Source organism: Cydia pomonella, chromosome 6 (assembly GCF_033807575.1).
Source record: "Cydia pomonella isolate Wapato2018A chromosome 6, ilCydPomo1, whole genome shotgun sequence".
In the NCBI taxonomy this organism is placed as follows: Eukaryota; Metazoa; Arthropoda; class Insecta; order Lepidoptera; family Tortricidae; genus Cydia; species Cydia pomonella.
In genome coordinates, this window is record NC_084708.1 from 724,729 (window position 1) to 739,408 (window position 14,680).

The 14,680-nt window shown below is 38.1% G+C and overlaps 3 protein-coding genes across 3 annotated transcripts in view; 2 read left to right on the top strand and 1 right to left on the bottom strand.

Annotated features, from left to right (window-relative positions):
* The window catches only part of LOC133518677 (NBAS subunit of NRZ tethering complex-like), a 79,291-nt gene extending 72,292 nt beyond the window's left edge, over positions 1–6,999 (top strand). The window contains exons 40-42 of the mRNA XM_061852352.1: positions 2,790–2,904; positions 6,123–6,239; positions 6,649–6,999. Coding sequence (XP_061708336.1) covers positions 2,790–2,904; positions 6,123–6,239; positions 6,649–6,948 — 532 coding nt within the window. The 3' untranslated portion in view covers positions 6,949–6,999. The remainder of the gene's footprint in view (positions 1–2,789; positions 2,905–6,122; positions 6,240–6,648) is intronic.
* A 607-nt stretch (positions 7,000–7,606) lies between these two features.
* On the top strand, positions 7,607–10,877 carry LOC133518675 (small ribosomal subunit protein uS11m). The gene is made up of 4 exons (XM_061852350.1): positions 7,607–7,875; positions 8,415–8,646; positions 9,848–9,913; positions 10,681–10,877. The coding sequence occupies exons 1-4, from the start codon at positions 7,706–7,708 to the stop codon at positions 10,786–10,788; spliced, it is 576 nt and encodes a 191-aa protein (XP_061708334.1). The 5' UTR covers positions 7,607–7,705; the 3' UTR covers positions 10,789–10,877.
* Positions 10,841–14,660, bottom strand: LOC133518672 (proline-rich protein PRCC). The gene is made up of 6 exons (XM_061852347.1): positions 14,435–14,660; positions 14,150–14,343; positions 13,990–14,043; positions 13,213–13,689; positions 12,107–12,322; positions 10,841–11,292 (listed from the first exon to the last, which is right to left on the bottom strand). The coding sequence occupies exons 1-6, from the start codon at positions 14,535–14,537 to the stop codon at positions 11,206–11,208; spliced, it is 1,131 nt and encodes a 376-aa protein (XP_061708331.1). The 5' UTR covers positions 14,538–14,660; the 3' UTR covers positions 10,841–11,205.
* Positions 14,661–14,680: the final 20 nt, after the last annotated feature.

The window sequence follows — 14,680 nt, forward strand, 5'->3', positions numbered from 1 at the left end:
ATTTTAATTAACACAGTATAACAGTTAAAACTAAAGCACTGTGAAATTACATATTGAACCTAGACAATCTAGACATGTATAATTGGAAAGAGTTGACATGAAACATCAAAATACTAATTAGAATACAGGTGACACTTATAACACAGAGGAGGGACGAATATCCATCATCTCGCTGAACCTCAGACATTCATCACGCACTGACATCCATCTACTTGCAAACACATCACATTCAGGCGCTGATGCGAGGAGTGAATTCAAGCTGCGTAAAGCTCGAACAAAAGGAGCGTTCCTGCGCGACACAGTTCGGGAACCCGGCACAGATAAAAGACAGCGATTACGAGGCCGAAACTCAAATCTAGAAGGTGTTGGGACAAACAGACGCACTACTTGTGTTGTTAACTCGACACAGTCAGAGTCACCGCGTAAGATATTAGAGATTGTAGTGAGAAGTGCTGAGCTGCGTCTTACCTCTAGGGAGTTAAATCCCATCATTCCCAACAAAAACTTGGTAGGATAAAGGAATGGGTAATACCCGTACATTTTTTTGTATAGGAAGCGCAAGAACACTTTCTGTACTTTTTCCAGTTGTAAGACATATGTTGTCTCGTAGGGACACCAAACGACAGAGGCCGTCTCAAGCTTACTCCTCACTAAGGCATTGTAGAGCAGTTTTATTGTTCTTGAGTCAGTAAAATCCCTGGAATTTCGAATGACAAATCCCAACCTCTTGTAACAATTACGGGTCAATGCATTCAGGTGCTCATGGAAATTGAGACGAGAGTCTAGAATGACACCGAGATCGCGGATGGAGCTAACACGAACTATTGCGTCTGAACCCAAAATATATGTGTAGTTAAGTGGATTTCGTGCCTTGCTAAAACTTATAACCGCACATTTAGAGACATTAAAGGATAGTCTATTTTTTACGCTCCACTCGCGCAGTTGGTCAAGATCCTTTTGAAGAGATTCACAATCTGAGATTCCTTGTACTCCATAGATCAACTTCAAGTCATCGGCATAAAGAAGGCATCTAGCGAAACTCGGAACGGATGCCAGGTCATTAATCATTATACCGAAGAGCAAAGGACCCAGTACCGATCCCTGACTGACGCCAGACCTAGTCTGATAAGTGTTCGATATAAAGCAGCCATGTTGCACATATTGACTCCTATCGCGGAGATAACTAGCGAAGAAACGGAGTAGTTGCGGGGAAAAACCGATATCGCACAACTTGCTCAATAGCACATCGTTATCCACGCGATCGAATGCTTTTTGGAAGTCGAAGTATAACACGTCTACTTGTATACCCTTGTCCATATGATCGGAAACCGAGTCCACCAAAGTTAGAAGATTCGACTCCACTGAACGCCGAGGCCTAAAACCGTGCTGGGAATCGCTAAGAAAGGGCTTAATTTGAGGAGCTACGAGCCTATTTACAATGCTCTCAAATACCTTGGCAATCGACGAATATATATTCAGCATAATTTCTATATCCTATTATGCCTTATAAAGCGCGTGGTTGTTTTATACGATATGCGCAGCTTTGAACGCATGTCTTTACGGATGTACGAAAAATGTCAATGCACTTACCGCTGCGTTTGTTTGCAAATGTCATTTTTCTTACATTCTGTTGTTCGCATGAAATAACCGCGCGCTTAAAAGGTTAAAATGTATAGGTCAAAATGTTTCTTACTACTTTACAGTAGGACTAGGCCAGTCGCGCGACTACAAAACAAAACATAACAAGTTTAAATTATCGGGGAAAAACTTTCCAAGTGCCACTGTTGAGTGGCAAATAACATAACAAATGCAATGGGGATTTTTTAAAGATTTATCTTGTGATAAGCAGCATTATGTTCATTCAGTTGTATATTCTATAGGGACCGTGCGCGTTGGAGGGTCTGCCATCTTGTGGCCTGAATCGGAACTATAAACATGCACATTTACACGTCACGTGTTTTCTTGTGCATAGTAGGTTCTGCCATCTTGTGGGCTACATCGGAACAATAAACATCACATTTACGCCTCGCGCCAAAAATCTGACGGCTCCTGTGCTGCCTCCTACAGTTCATGCACGCTCCCTATCTCATCTTTGGAATGCCGTCCTAGCGACATCTATAAAGGAAAGATATTACTGTCAAACTCGCACAGTGACATTGACAATCGGCTATGGAAGGTAAAGGCAAGGAACAGAAACTCCTTAGGCAGAATTGTTGCAAGAGTGTCCAGCTGTCAGCTATAAATAATAGTTCAACGAGGTTCTCAACGAGGGGGGGCGGGTTTAGGGTCGTCAACGCGCATGTAATTCCTCTGGAGTTGCAGGCGTACATAGGCTACGGAGACTGCTTACGATCAGGCGGGCCGTATGGTTGTTTGCCACCGACGTAGTATAAAAAAAAAAAAAAAAGTTCCAAATCTCTCCAGAGTAGCGCTAGAGTAGCTAAGAACCTACGCGTTATTAACGAAGAGAAGTGCGCTGTCTATGATTAGATTTTTTTCTCAAGTTTTCTAGGTATTTTAGTACCACCTATTTATGGTTTTTTGTCGGACACTTTTTGGTATATGGAGATTTTGTTCCTTGCCTCTACCTTCCATAACAACCGGCATCATGGGCGGGACAGCAATATAATTATGCGCCTGCAATAGAGATAACAACAAATGGTTCAATGTACGAAATTATATGTGGAAAGAGTCTCTGCTTTAGCAAAAAGTTCCAATGAACCAAGATATCAATTAAAAAAGTATATAACTGCAAACTCATAAATAATTAAACCGTTTTTGTTTTTCAGCGAGTCCCGCAGCATCCAATTCCTGTACATTCAGAATCTACTCTCTGACTGCGACCAGCACGAGCCGCGGGTGGTCATCAAGCTGCTGCTGCGGCGACCACAACTCACACAACAGGTAGCTAGCAACTAAACACCTTATGTCGTCGCAATAAGGTTTAATTTTTGCTGCTCAGCGCTAGTGTAGTTAGAGTCAATCAAATCTAAGCTATGATAAAAATAAAATTATTTGTTATACAAGAAATGCTCAAAAAGGGTCTTCGTCTTTAAGAACTTCACAAGAATACATTTTAAATAAAGTGGTTCGCGGTTATATTTGTCGCAGATCATCTCTTATGATGGCTGCGCTTGATGGAATGTGAAGTATTAAAATAGTCTATGCTTGAGTGTGTTTGACTGCGATACAGTGACTTTTATTTGAATGACCTGAACAGCTGCTTTCATGGATTGGTTCCTGGCTGGTTCTGATGACAGCCCGAAAAGGGCTGGCACCCTGAGAGGAACCGTCAGTCAGATTTGAATTGGAAAGTGTCGCAGTCGACCTCACTACATTCCTACAATTAATATTTTTATGATTTGTATCGTTCTAAATAGCTATGTATCCTTAATCTACGTACTCGTCTACATATTTATAGTTAATAGATATTCTGTATTCGGCCGAATACGAATAGTAGGCAACATTCAGCCGAGTACCAAATATTCGGCAACTTTGCCGAATACGCCGAATACCGATCAGTTGCCGAATATTCGTGGCACCTCTAGTTATCATATTTCATAACTTTTTGAATTGGTTACTGAATTATTCACTAGATGGCGCTGCGATCGAGATAGATCGCGCATGTGGTTGGTTTCCGTAGAATATACATAATGCTCGTAGAAGGTTAAGACTGTAACTGAATCGACAAAAAAAATTCGATATTTTTGCTGTCACAGGTTATTGTAAAGTAACGTAAGTGACTACATTCTAATTAATAAAATATTAAATATAATGGACGAGCGAATTAGAGGGACGGTTAATTAATCTGAATGATCTGATAAATTAATTTATTAAAATAACAATGATGAGTGACAGTGTTGTCACATCTACCTACTTTTTGGTAGATCTACTTATTTTACCTGCGTTCTACCTATCTACCTCCCTCGGCCTGAAATCTACCTATTTTTCAAAATAGTACAATTGTAAGCAATTCTCAATACATGTGACGGAACATTACCTAATTTCTACCGAATTTAGATTTGATTTAATGAAAACTTGCCAAAGAAACAGATTATACAAGCAGGTTTATTACCTAGAAACCATGGAAATCCTAACTTATATGTTTCAATTTCTTTAATGAACATGTGTACTAACGTCACAATATTAAAAACTCATAAATAATTCAAAAAATTTTAATCATAAAAATGTACTTCTATTGAGTGGTAGATCTACCTATTTTTCATTTTAAATTCCATCCATTTCTACCTATTTTTGCACCCTATTCTACCATTTCGGCAAAATTGTATGTGACAACACTGATGACTGATGACATAAGTATCTTTTATACTGAACATTTGAGGACTGTCCTTTCAAAAGGATTTATTTTTATATCGTTTTCATACAAAGACTCCTCGTTTTTAGGGTTCCGTAGCCAAATGGCATAAAACGGAACCCTTATAGTTTCGCCATGTCCGTCTGTCTGTCTGTCTGTCTGTCTGTCTGTCTGTCTGTCTGTCTGTCTGTCTGTCTGTCCGAGGCTTTGCTCCGTGGTCGTTAGTGCTAGAAAGCTGAAATTTGGCATGGATATATAAATCAATAAAGCCGACAAAGTCGTACAATAAAATCTAAAAATTTAATTTTTTTTAGGGTACCTCCCCTACACGTAAAGTGGGGGTGAAATTTTTTTTTCGCTTCAACCCTAGAGTGTGGGGTATCGTTGGAAAGGTCTTTTAAAACTAATGGGGGTTTTCAAGAAACAGTTTTTGATAAAGTGAATATATTCGGAGATAATCGCTCCGAAAGAAAAATAAAATGTGTCCCCCCCCCCTCTAACTTTTGAACCATAGGTCCAAAAAATATGAAAAAAATCTTGGAAGTAGAGCTTAAGAAACACATTAAATGAAAACTATAGCGGATATGATCAGTTGAGCTGTTTTTGAGTTATCGCAAAAAGTTTTCCCTTCATAGTAAAAAGACTTATTTTAATTAGGTACTGATTATGCAAATTTGCCTATTTGTTTAACTCAGGTGAAAGGTATCGTTTCATCCCTTGGTTAACAATTTACTATACTTTAAGCTCCAGTTTAGCTTATTGTGACAGAAGAGTAACTACGGAACCCTACACTGAGCGTGGCCCGACATGCTCTTGGCCGGTTTTTTTATTTAAAGAGCCTATGTCCCACTGCTGAGCAAAGACCTCCTCCCCTAGACTTCCAATCTTCCCGATTAACTGCAGCCGTGGCTAGTTTAGCCTATCTCTGTGGGTGCATATGTCGTACATGGCCTGCCCAGTCCCACTTTAACCTGGCGGTTTTGACCCCACCGTCGACGATGCCTGTTTTGGTGCGCCACGTAGTGTTTCGGATCCAGTCAATCCTTTTCACCCCAAGTATGTTGCGCTCTTTGGCAAACCTTCAGTTTGGTCTTTTGCAACTCGGTTTCATTTTAATATTATATTAGTATTAATGCAGTTTTTCTGCCGCTAGAGTGCAGCACTAGTACCTGTCGTAAACCATAGAGTAACTTATACATACTGTGCCTTAAATTGAATTGACTCTACAAGTTTGATGCATCATGGCGGTTTGTTTACAAAGGACCTACCGGAAAACGAAAAAATCGGAATTTAGCTATCTGCCTCTTTATCGCTCGAATATGCAAGATTGGGAGAGAGGTTAGATAACGAAATTTCGATTTTCTTGTTTCGAGGTAGAACCTCAGATTGTGGTAGTGGCGCCCCCTACGCAGAGTTTCGCGTAATATTCCCTATTGTGTCAATTATTTACCATTTTACTTGAAAGCTTGAATATCTACTGCGTGCTTTGCGTAATATAAGTGTTCACTTATTGTACCTGTCCCACTCCACCATCTAATGGTAAGCGGTCACCGAAGACCATGGACACTTTTTTTGGAGAACCTAATATTATATATTTATTTTTTAATATGTTTAAACGGGTCACTCACGTATTTTAAGTCATCGGGCGCGGAGGGCTGCGGCTCGCAGTCTGCGCCGGTGTGTCAACGCGAGCTCCTGACGACACTCCTCGGTACGGAGTGAAACCTGTCGGGCGTTTTCGACTTAAAATACGTGAGTGTGTCTACCGGAAGTTTTGTTATTTATTTTTATTCTATTTTTGTTATAGGAAGTAAAATGGCTGACCTCGGACGTGTCGGGCCTGTCGATCATCAGTTCGCTGTGGGTAGTGGTGCTCGCCAAGTGCGACCGGGACCAGCTGCTGTGGCTGGCCCTCAAACACAAGGTAAGCTATTCATTACAGAGCATTTACATGGAGTATGCTATCATCGTTAAGCCCACCGTACGAAATTTTCCTGTTTTTAATTTGAACCTTGTTGCACAGGAAATAGATGAATTTCATATGTTTGAGAAAGCAATGAAACAAAACTCCGACAAAATCGAAACTCATCCACGAATTGCCCTTTCCCGGCCTCTGCAATAATGTACAGTCAAGTGTAAAAATATGGGTGTACAAATCTTACTCAAAAATATGTCCCATAGCATCTTATTCCAGTGTAATAAGAGCGTAGTACCATATTTATGAGACGATTCTGTCGATACATATTTTTGCACTTGACTGTACTATTGAACGTGAACAATAACAATTTTTGGGATTTTCCTTGGCTTTAAAAACGTAACTTTGCTTGTTTCAGGATTACCTCGCGATGATGGAAATAGAGGACGACCTAATCAAAGAACTGCTCGACAATGATTACTTTATCATGATAGTCCCAACCCCGCTCTACTCCGCCGCCATTAACTACATCGTAGGCAGCGAGTCCACGGAACAAAACGCCGGCGTTTATTCCATACAGTGGGCCGTCTGTGAGCTGTGCAAACATAGCTACATCGCCGAGGCTGGCCAGCTGCAGTTGATGGCGATGGGTGTGCCCGCGGCTCTGCGCGGCTTCACGCCATCTGTTGTGTATTGTAAGAACTTGTTTAAGAAGTAATGTATTAGGTTAAGGGATGTAAGTTATTGAATTATTAAATGGTGCAATCGGTATTGGTGTTTTATTGTAAACCTCGTAACGTGTTCGTTTGCTAGTTGTATTAATGCAGCCCTAAAAAATCTTCTGAGTTTTAAATGCACTTTATTTCTGTACACACATGTTAATTGAATATTATAAATAAATATAACTAGTAACTCCTAAATTAAAATCCCACATTGATAATATTAAAGCATGAAGACCAAAGATGAAGACTGCTAACGCCATCTATTACCAATTTACCAGTATGAATAATTTACATTACAGAATTTAAATAATTTATTTTACTACACCCTAATGAATCGTTGAAGCATTGAACAAAATACAGCTAGTAAATGTATTTAAAATATAGAAAGCTTATATTTATTCAAGTAATTAGAAAATTGTATGTGAAATGCTAGAAAGAAGTGGACTACTAGCGCCATCTATTAACAGCCCTTTGTATACGTTACAAGGAAAAATCAAAATAAGTACGCGTAATAAAATACGTATGATTAAATAATTAATAATAATGTTTAAATCCAGTGATATATTATAAGTAGTACTTAAAATCTCAATTATATTTTGTTATCAAATAAAACAATTTGTAACGAAAGAAACGTAATCATCAGCTGTCAAATAAACGTCATAGTATTTTAAGAAATTTGAGGTTATGTTTCCTTCGCAAAAAGATACATAACACATAAACTCTTAAGAATTTAGGAAACATACAAACTCAACTATGTTAAGCGCGATTAGAAATACGTTGCGGGTCCCGTTCATAAACGCGGCGCGTATGTTCCAAACGTCAGCTCCCCTGGAGACGGAGAAGTTCGACCACAAACGTATTCCAGCCACTGATGAAGGTGTCCAGGGAGAGAAGATCGTGGATTTAGATGCTGTGCTTAAACAGTAAGTGGATTTAGTCGCTATATATCTGATTAGACAGCATAAGACTCTCATTAGGCTGTTCTCAGTAAACTAAAAGTAACTCGATTGATTTTAACATTTAACTGTCACAATTCTTGCTCTTTAATTTAACTAAAATGGATTAAATCACTTACACTCTCCTTTTATTATTTATTTATTTTCTTTATTGGGGGAAAAACAGATGCAGGCCAATAAAATGTACAAGCATGATTACGAAATGGTATATATAGCTTACATCCTAAGACAATTCCCACTAGAAGGTCTGATAGTAGTTTTAGGACAGCATTGTGATCGGAACTAAATAAACTGACTTATAGACTTACACTAATACTTATACAGACCTGGTATGTGTTATTACTGTATTACTGCAGCAACAAGCTTTCTTGTTTACTTAAGTTCAGTTTTATTGTCTACTTTCAATGTGTTACATTTGAAAATTCCTTGAAAAAGAAGGATAGTAAAGATCTATTAAGTTAAATTTTATTACTGTAACATAACTATAAGAATTCAAAATCTTTCAGAAAACAAAACCTATTTCCGACCCTAGAATCGGATGACCAGCTATTCGATGGGATGCCATACAAGCAACTGCCAATTTGCAACATCCGCGTCAGCCACAATAACACCATCATCACCATGACCGACCCCCTCGGGGCCGTAAAAATCATCAAATCCTGCGGCATGGAGGGGTTCAAGAATACTAAGAAGGGAACTAATATTGCTGCACAGACTACAGCTATTAGTTTAGCTACAGTGAGTTTTCAACACTTTTTGTTTAAAAATCTTTGTACAGTGGCTTTGGTTTATTCACCTTGGTTATAGCAGTAATTCAGCTATAAAATCCAAGCAGTATTAAGCAAGATTCATGTGGATATAGCGACTCCGGGTGTAGTGTTTTTAATGAACCATTCGTGACACATTCTTAGAAATCCCATGCTGATATTGGGACTAGAGTCAGTCAGAGGTCAAAGAACTTTATTTTCTTATCTTTTGTTTACATTTACAGATGGTTAGCAACTGTGGTGACCTTTTATTTATAGGTAGATTTATAGTAGCTGGGTGGAGAAACAGCGTGAATACTCCAGTCCTTTGAAATATACTAATGTTATGGAATTAAATTTATACATGCTGTCTTTATCTGTTTACCTTTGCCTATAATGACTTCTGGATATAATGACAAAATTGCGGTGGTCCCTTTATCGTTATATCCGAAATCCACTGTATTATCAAAACAGACTTGATAATTATTTTACTCATTCAAAATCATTAACTCTTGTCCAGGTTGCACTAATCTAGGTTTTCCCAAATAATCTGCATATATTCCAATTGGTTTTCTTTTGGTGACTAATGGGTCACATTACAAAAGTACATTTTGATTTGAACCTTAAATCGGAACTTAAGGTTGAAATTCTATTGACATATATGTAGTTGATAAATCTTACTATGTCTGCAAAAGGGTTAGATCTAGTAAGTAAGTAAGTAAATATTCTTTATTGCACCAACAATTATACATTTTACATACATGTAAAACTACAAATGAATTTTAAAGGAAAATAGAACCAGGTAACAAGAATAGAATAGAATAGAATAAGAATAGAATAGAATAGAACAACAGGCAGTCTTATCGCTAAAAAGTGATCTCTTCCAGACAACCTAACCAAATCTAGTGCAAATGCTCCCATGTTGTACTGCCCAGTTACTACAGTGTTTTGTGCAAAAAACTAAATTAGAAATTGGCCCTTATCACTCTCTAGTTTTATATTTATCTTACAATTTCAAATAGGCGGGTCCACACAGAGCGAGCATACGCGCGAGGCATTTTCCTCACGCACAAACCGGCCAGTGTAGACGTGCCTCGGCCAAAGCCGTTGACCCGCCTATTTGCTAACAAATCAACCCAACATGCATTGATAGGATCTAAATGTGTACTGTACATTTTGTTGTTGTTTTGCAGAAAGCAATTGACAGAGGGTACAAGACAATCAGAGTAAGAGTGAGAGGCCTAGGACCAGGTAGACTGGTAAGTTGCCTTTTCCTAAAGTTCCCGTATTAAAAATACTTAAAACTTATTACATATATTAAGAACTGAAATATCTGACGAAGCATTTGAACGTCAATTAAGGATTTTTTTTTATTGGAAAACCCATTATATTCAGTGGATGAATACATTATAGTTTATGTAAAATTGATTTAAAATGACATTTGTTCTAGAATATTATTAATTATTACTGCTCTTAGTTTTAATGACGATCATTATGTGATATCTACTAGATATTTAGTTTGACATGCATTCCATTATTTCTTTTTAGTTTCCTGTTTCCTTTGTTTTGTAGTTTTTAATTTGACGGTAATTTCGAATTTGTTTTTTTTTTGGTAATTATTATTGACGTTTTTTAATTATATGTTTGCATGCCAAATCATTGACGATCATAATGTAAATTCATATAGATTAACATAAGAATAATTTATACTGTAATTTATCGTTATAAAAATAAATAAATCTAAATCATATAAAATGTCCTGCTGGCAATCCACTTATGGTACAGTAGTATCTTCAACCATATTTTAAAGCAGGTATGGTGACTTTCCTACACATGAGGTGTCAATGACTGATAATTGTAATGCCAATCATTGTACACTTAGAATCATATACGCTGAGACAGTATATTATATTACTGCTGAAACAGGGAAATCAAAAATCACACTTAGAAATAACAAACTCAACAATAAAAACATGACATTATATTCTGAAAAAGGGAAGGAAAAATATATAATGAATTGTTTCAGGCTGCAATAAAGGGCCTCCAGATGGGAGGCCTGCAGGTGGTGTCCGTCACGGACGCCACCCCCGTGTCGTGGAACCCGCCGCGCCCGAGGAAGGCGAGACGACTTTAATGTAGCATTTATATTAACTCACTCTGTAGTATTGAAAATAAAATTCTGTATATTTAAAATAAAAATCTTTATTAAAAAAGATTTATTTTATTTACAATTATAATATAACCTAACATGAAGACATTTAATTGTGCAAATTAGTAAATTACAAACAACATTTTTACAGATTAATAATTAGCATCTGAAACAACAGGTATCAATAAATTGCAACACAGTCATTCCACATGTGGGGTTGTTATAAAACTGTTGTTGTTGTTAGATTGTTGTCTAATCAAACTCCAGGCGTTTGTGGCCTTCCGTGAGAAAAGGGTCCTTATGCATATGGAGCATAAAGACCCTTTAGGCATGGAATGCCACATAATGACTCCAATGTAAGATGTCCAATGCACGCTCCATACATGATCTTGATAAAGCTCACTAGAACCCGTATTTGGATTGAGTCTGCCGCTTGGACTGCCTGTTGTTGGCCCATTGGTTCTGCAGCTCCACCTCGTTCGCTTTGGCCTGAAAACGATAATACAATAGTTTTTTTTTTTTTATACTACGTCGGTGGCAAACAAGCATACGGCCTGCCGGATGGTAAGCAGTCTCCGTAGCCTATGTACACCTGCAACTCCAGAGGCGTTACATGCGCGTTGCCGACCCTTACCCCACCCCCCTCGTTGAGCTCTGGCAACCTTACTCACCGGCAGGAACACAACACTATGAGTAGGGTCAAGTGTTATTTGGCTGCGGTTTTCTGTAAGGTGGAGGTACTTCCCCAGTTGGGCTCTGCTCTAGATCTGGAATGACATCTGCTGTGCTGTGCCCTACCACACAAGGCGAGATGACATTCACATTGCCCATACCTCTCTTTAAAAACACTAATATCCAACATTATAATTTTATAAATAACACTCTAATCTAATTAGAAGTTATGCTTTCGAATCGAACTCATGCTTTTACGAATGAGGAGATCCCAACAAGGCAGGGCACAAAAAAGTAGCCTATTGTTAAAAAAAGATATAGTAATTCCTCATTTTTACCTGATTAGGCGGGTCCACACAGAGCGAGAGAGCGAGCACGTACGTGCGAGGCAATTTCCTCACGCACAAACCAGCCAGTGTAGACGTGCCTGGGCCGAGGCGGCGCGGTCAGGCGAGGAAAACGCACGCGCCGCCTCGGCCGAGGCATGTCTACACTGGCCGGTTTGTGCGTAAGGAAATTGCCTCGCGCGTATGCTCGCTCTGTGTGGACCCGGCTAATGATAAATATTAAATTGTGTTTTGTGTGAAAACATGTTTGAGTTGCGGCTGGATTCATACTCATGTAGACATACCTGGTGAGCGAGATAGGTGATCTGGTGCTTCCTCTTCTGCTGGCTGGTGGGCTCGTTGCCTTTCCTCTTGCTGCTAGACACTCGCTTGCTTGTGTCATCTGTTAGTCCCTTGGCCAGCCACTCCCTCGCGTCGGCGAGGACCTCGCTCTGGTTGATGTCCACTATTTGGATGTCCTCGCGCTTGCGTTTGCCGCGAGCGCCGCATAGTTTCATGATCTAGAAATGTTTAAAAATGTTATATGTTTGGCGACCGGTCTGACCTAGTGGGTAGTGACGCTGCCTACGAAGCCGATGGTCCCGGGTTCAAATCCTGGTAAGGGCATTTGTTCGTGTGATGAGCATGGATATTTGTTCCTGAGTCATGGGTGTTTTCTATGTATTTAAGTATTTATAAATATTTATATATTATATATATCGTTGTCTAAGTGCCCTCAACACAAGCGTTATTGATCTTACTGTGGGACTTATTCAATTTGTGTAATAATGTCCTATAATATTTATATTTATATGTTATAACATTTTTTGTAATGGCTGGGGTTCATAATGATATAATGAATAATGACACCCTCACAAAATTAGTATTGTTTTTTACAGTTATATATATGTATATACTTAGTGGGTATGTTATACAATAAATACAAATAACCCTTATTGAATGTATATTTAATAAAAAATAAAAAAGGATAAAAGATGATCAAAAGTTCCAGACTATGTGGTGCTCTCATTCACTCAACCTCATGCTCTTATCCCAATACAACTTAGTATGGCTAATCAGCTTTGTATTTGCCTCCAAAGTCTCCATTTCAGCTTGGGCAAAAATGCTTTTGTATGTCTGTATATACTCCTATACAGGCCACAATTCTCAACCGATTCCCATGAAATTGTGTGAAATGATTAAATAGATATTTTTTTGATTCGGTTTTTTGGAAATTTTTCAAAAGTCATAAAATTTTTTCATTTTGAAGTTAAGGTCGTGAGGTATACAGCTCACAGACCCACTAGTTTTATTTTATTTATGCTGTGGTTTTAGCAAATAAAAATCTTGAAGTATGGTAAAATTACATTGATCACAATTAACTGTTTTGTTTAAAAAATATAACACTTACCGCCTCTTCATCTAATGCATCATTACTTGATCCCTGTGCTGGGTACCCATTCCCATACTCAGAGCTAGCCTCATATTGATAACCATAACTACTAGATTCAGAGTATTCAGGCTGCACTTCATTCTCCACTGTATCAGCCTTGAAATAGGATTGAATATCCCTTGGCTGCTTAGGAGCTGTAACATTTTCTTCTTTTTTCAAACTGTATTTTTCGTCAATGTCCAACGGCATGTCTTCTGGCAGTTCCACTGGTTTGTTAATAGAGAAGAAATCATTCTGTACTTCATCATCACTGTCATCTGAATAGTCTATGGCCAGGCTTGGTTTATCTTTTTTAATTGGTGGCAAAGGCTCTTTTTTCTTTACAGTTGGATTCGGTTTGGGTTTTTGTGTGAGCACATGAGGTATTAAAGATTTTGTTGTTGCTAACACCGCATTTCTTGGTTGTGGTAGTATACTTAGCAGGCCTGACTTTTTCTGGAAAGATTGATATAACACTTTAACACTATTGGTGCTGGCGGGTGCGTTGGATGGGGCCATCCAGTTCAAAATAAACGCACATACAATCTTGGAAGTGAATGTGTTATGTAGTTTAAAAAAATTAAGTTAATTGGAGTTCAGTCCATAATAAAAACTGACCAAATCAAGTTACAGTTTCAGCTTACAAGAGTTACAAGTTACAGCTAGGTATAATGTTGTCTTTCATACAAAATATTGTATTGACTTTTTAGCATGATTTATATTTTTTCTAGTAGATGTGCAATAAATCTCACTTACTCCATTCACTTTCTTGGGTTTTGCTGCAGGAGCTGTGTCTTCTACATCTCTAAACTAAAACAAACAAATTCGTTAATGATTTTTGTTTAATGAGGTTATTAAAATTATAAAATACCATAGATATAGTATAGTTTCCACTACACTAATGAAAAACACTAACATCACTGAGTGAGGGTACTGTAATTTTAGCTTTAGGCTTCACGATAGGGATGTCAGTTTCTTTTTTGTGTAAGAATTCGTCGTCTTCCTCTAACACGGCGGGCTTTTTGTTTGAAGGTTGGGGAAGCAGGTTGAACAAACTCTGGGTTTGCAATCCCACATTATCCCCTGATTCTGGTTTTGCTATTGATGGTTCTGTAAATAATAAAGGTTTTCTTATGGAAATAACTGTAATAAACAGTTTGAAAAGAATTGTAAATCGACAAATACAAGTCGAGGGCCTTACCTTCTTTTTTCTTGTTTAAAATAACTACAGAAGCTGTGGCTCCTTCGTTATCTTCATCCTCAAATTCACTAGAATCACTATTGTCATAAGCTACTAAAGCCATGATGATAGTTTTGAATTGATATAATAAATATTTTTACAAGTGTTTATTTTCGACTCCTTTTTAATTTGCTTTGACAGACGTTTGACAGCTGACACGAATGACGAGCCACAGATAAAGTAAAAACATTCTGAAACATTAATTTC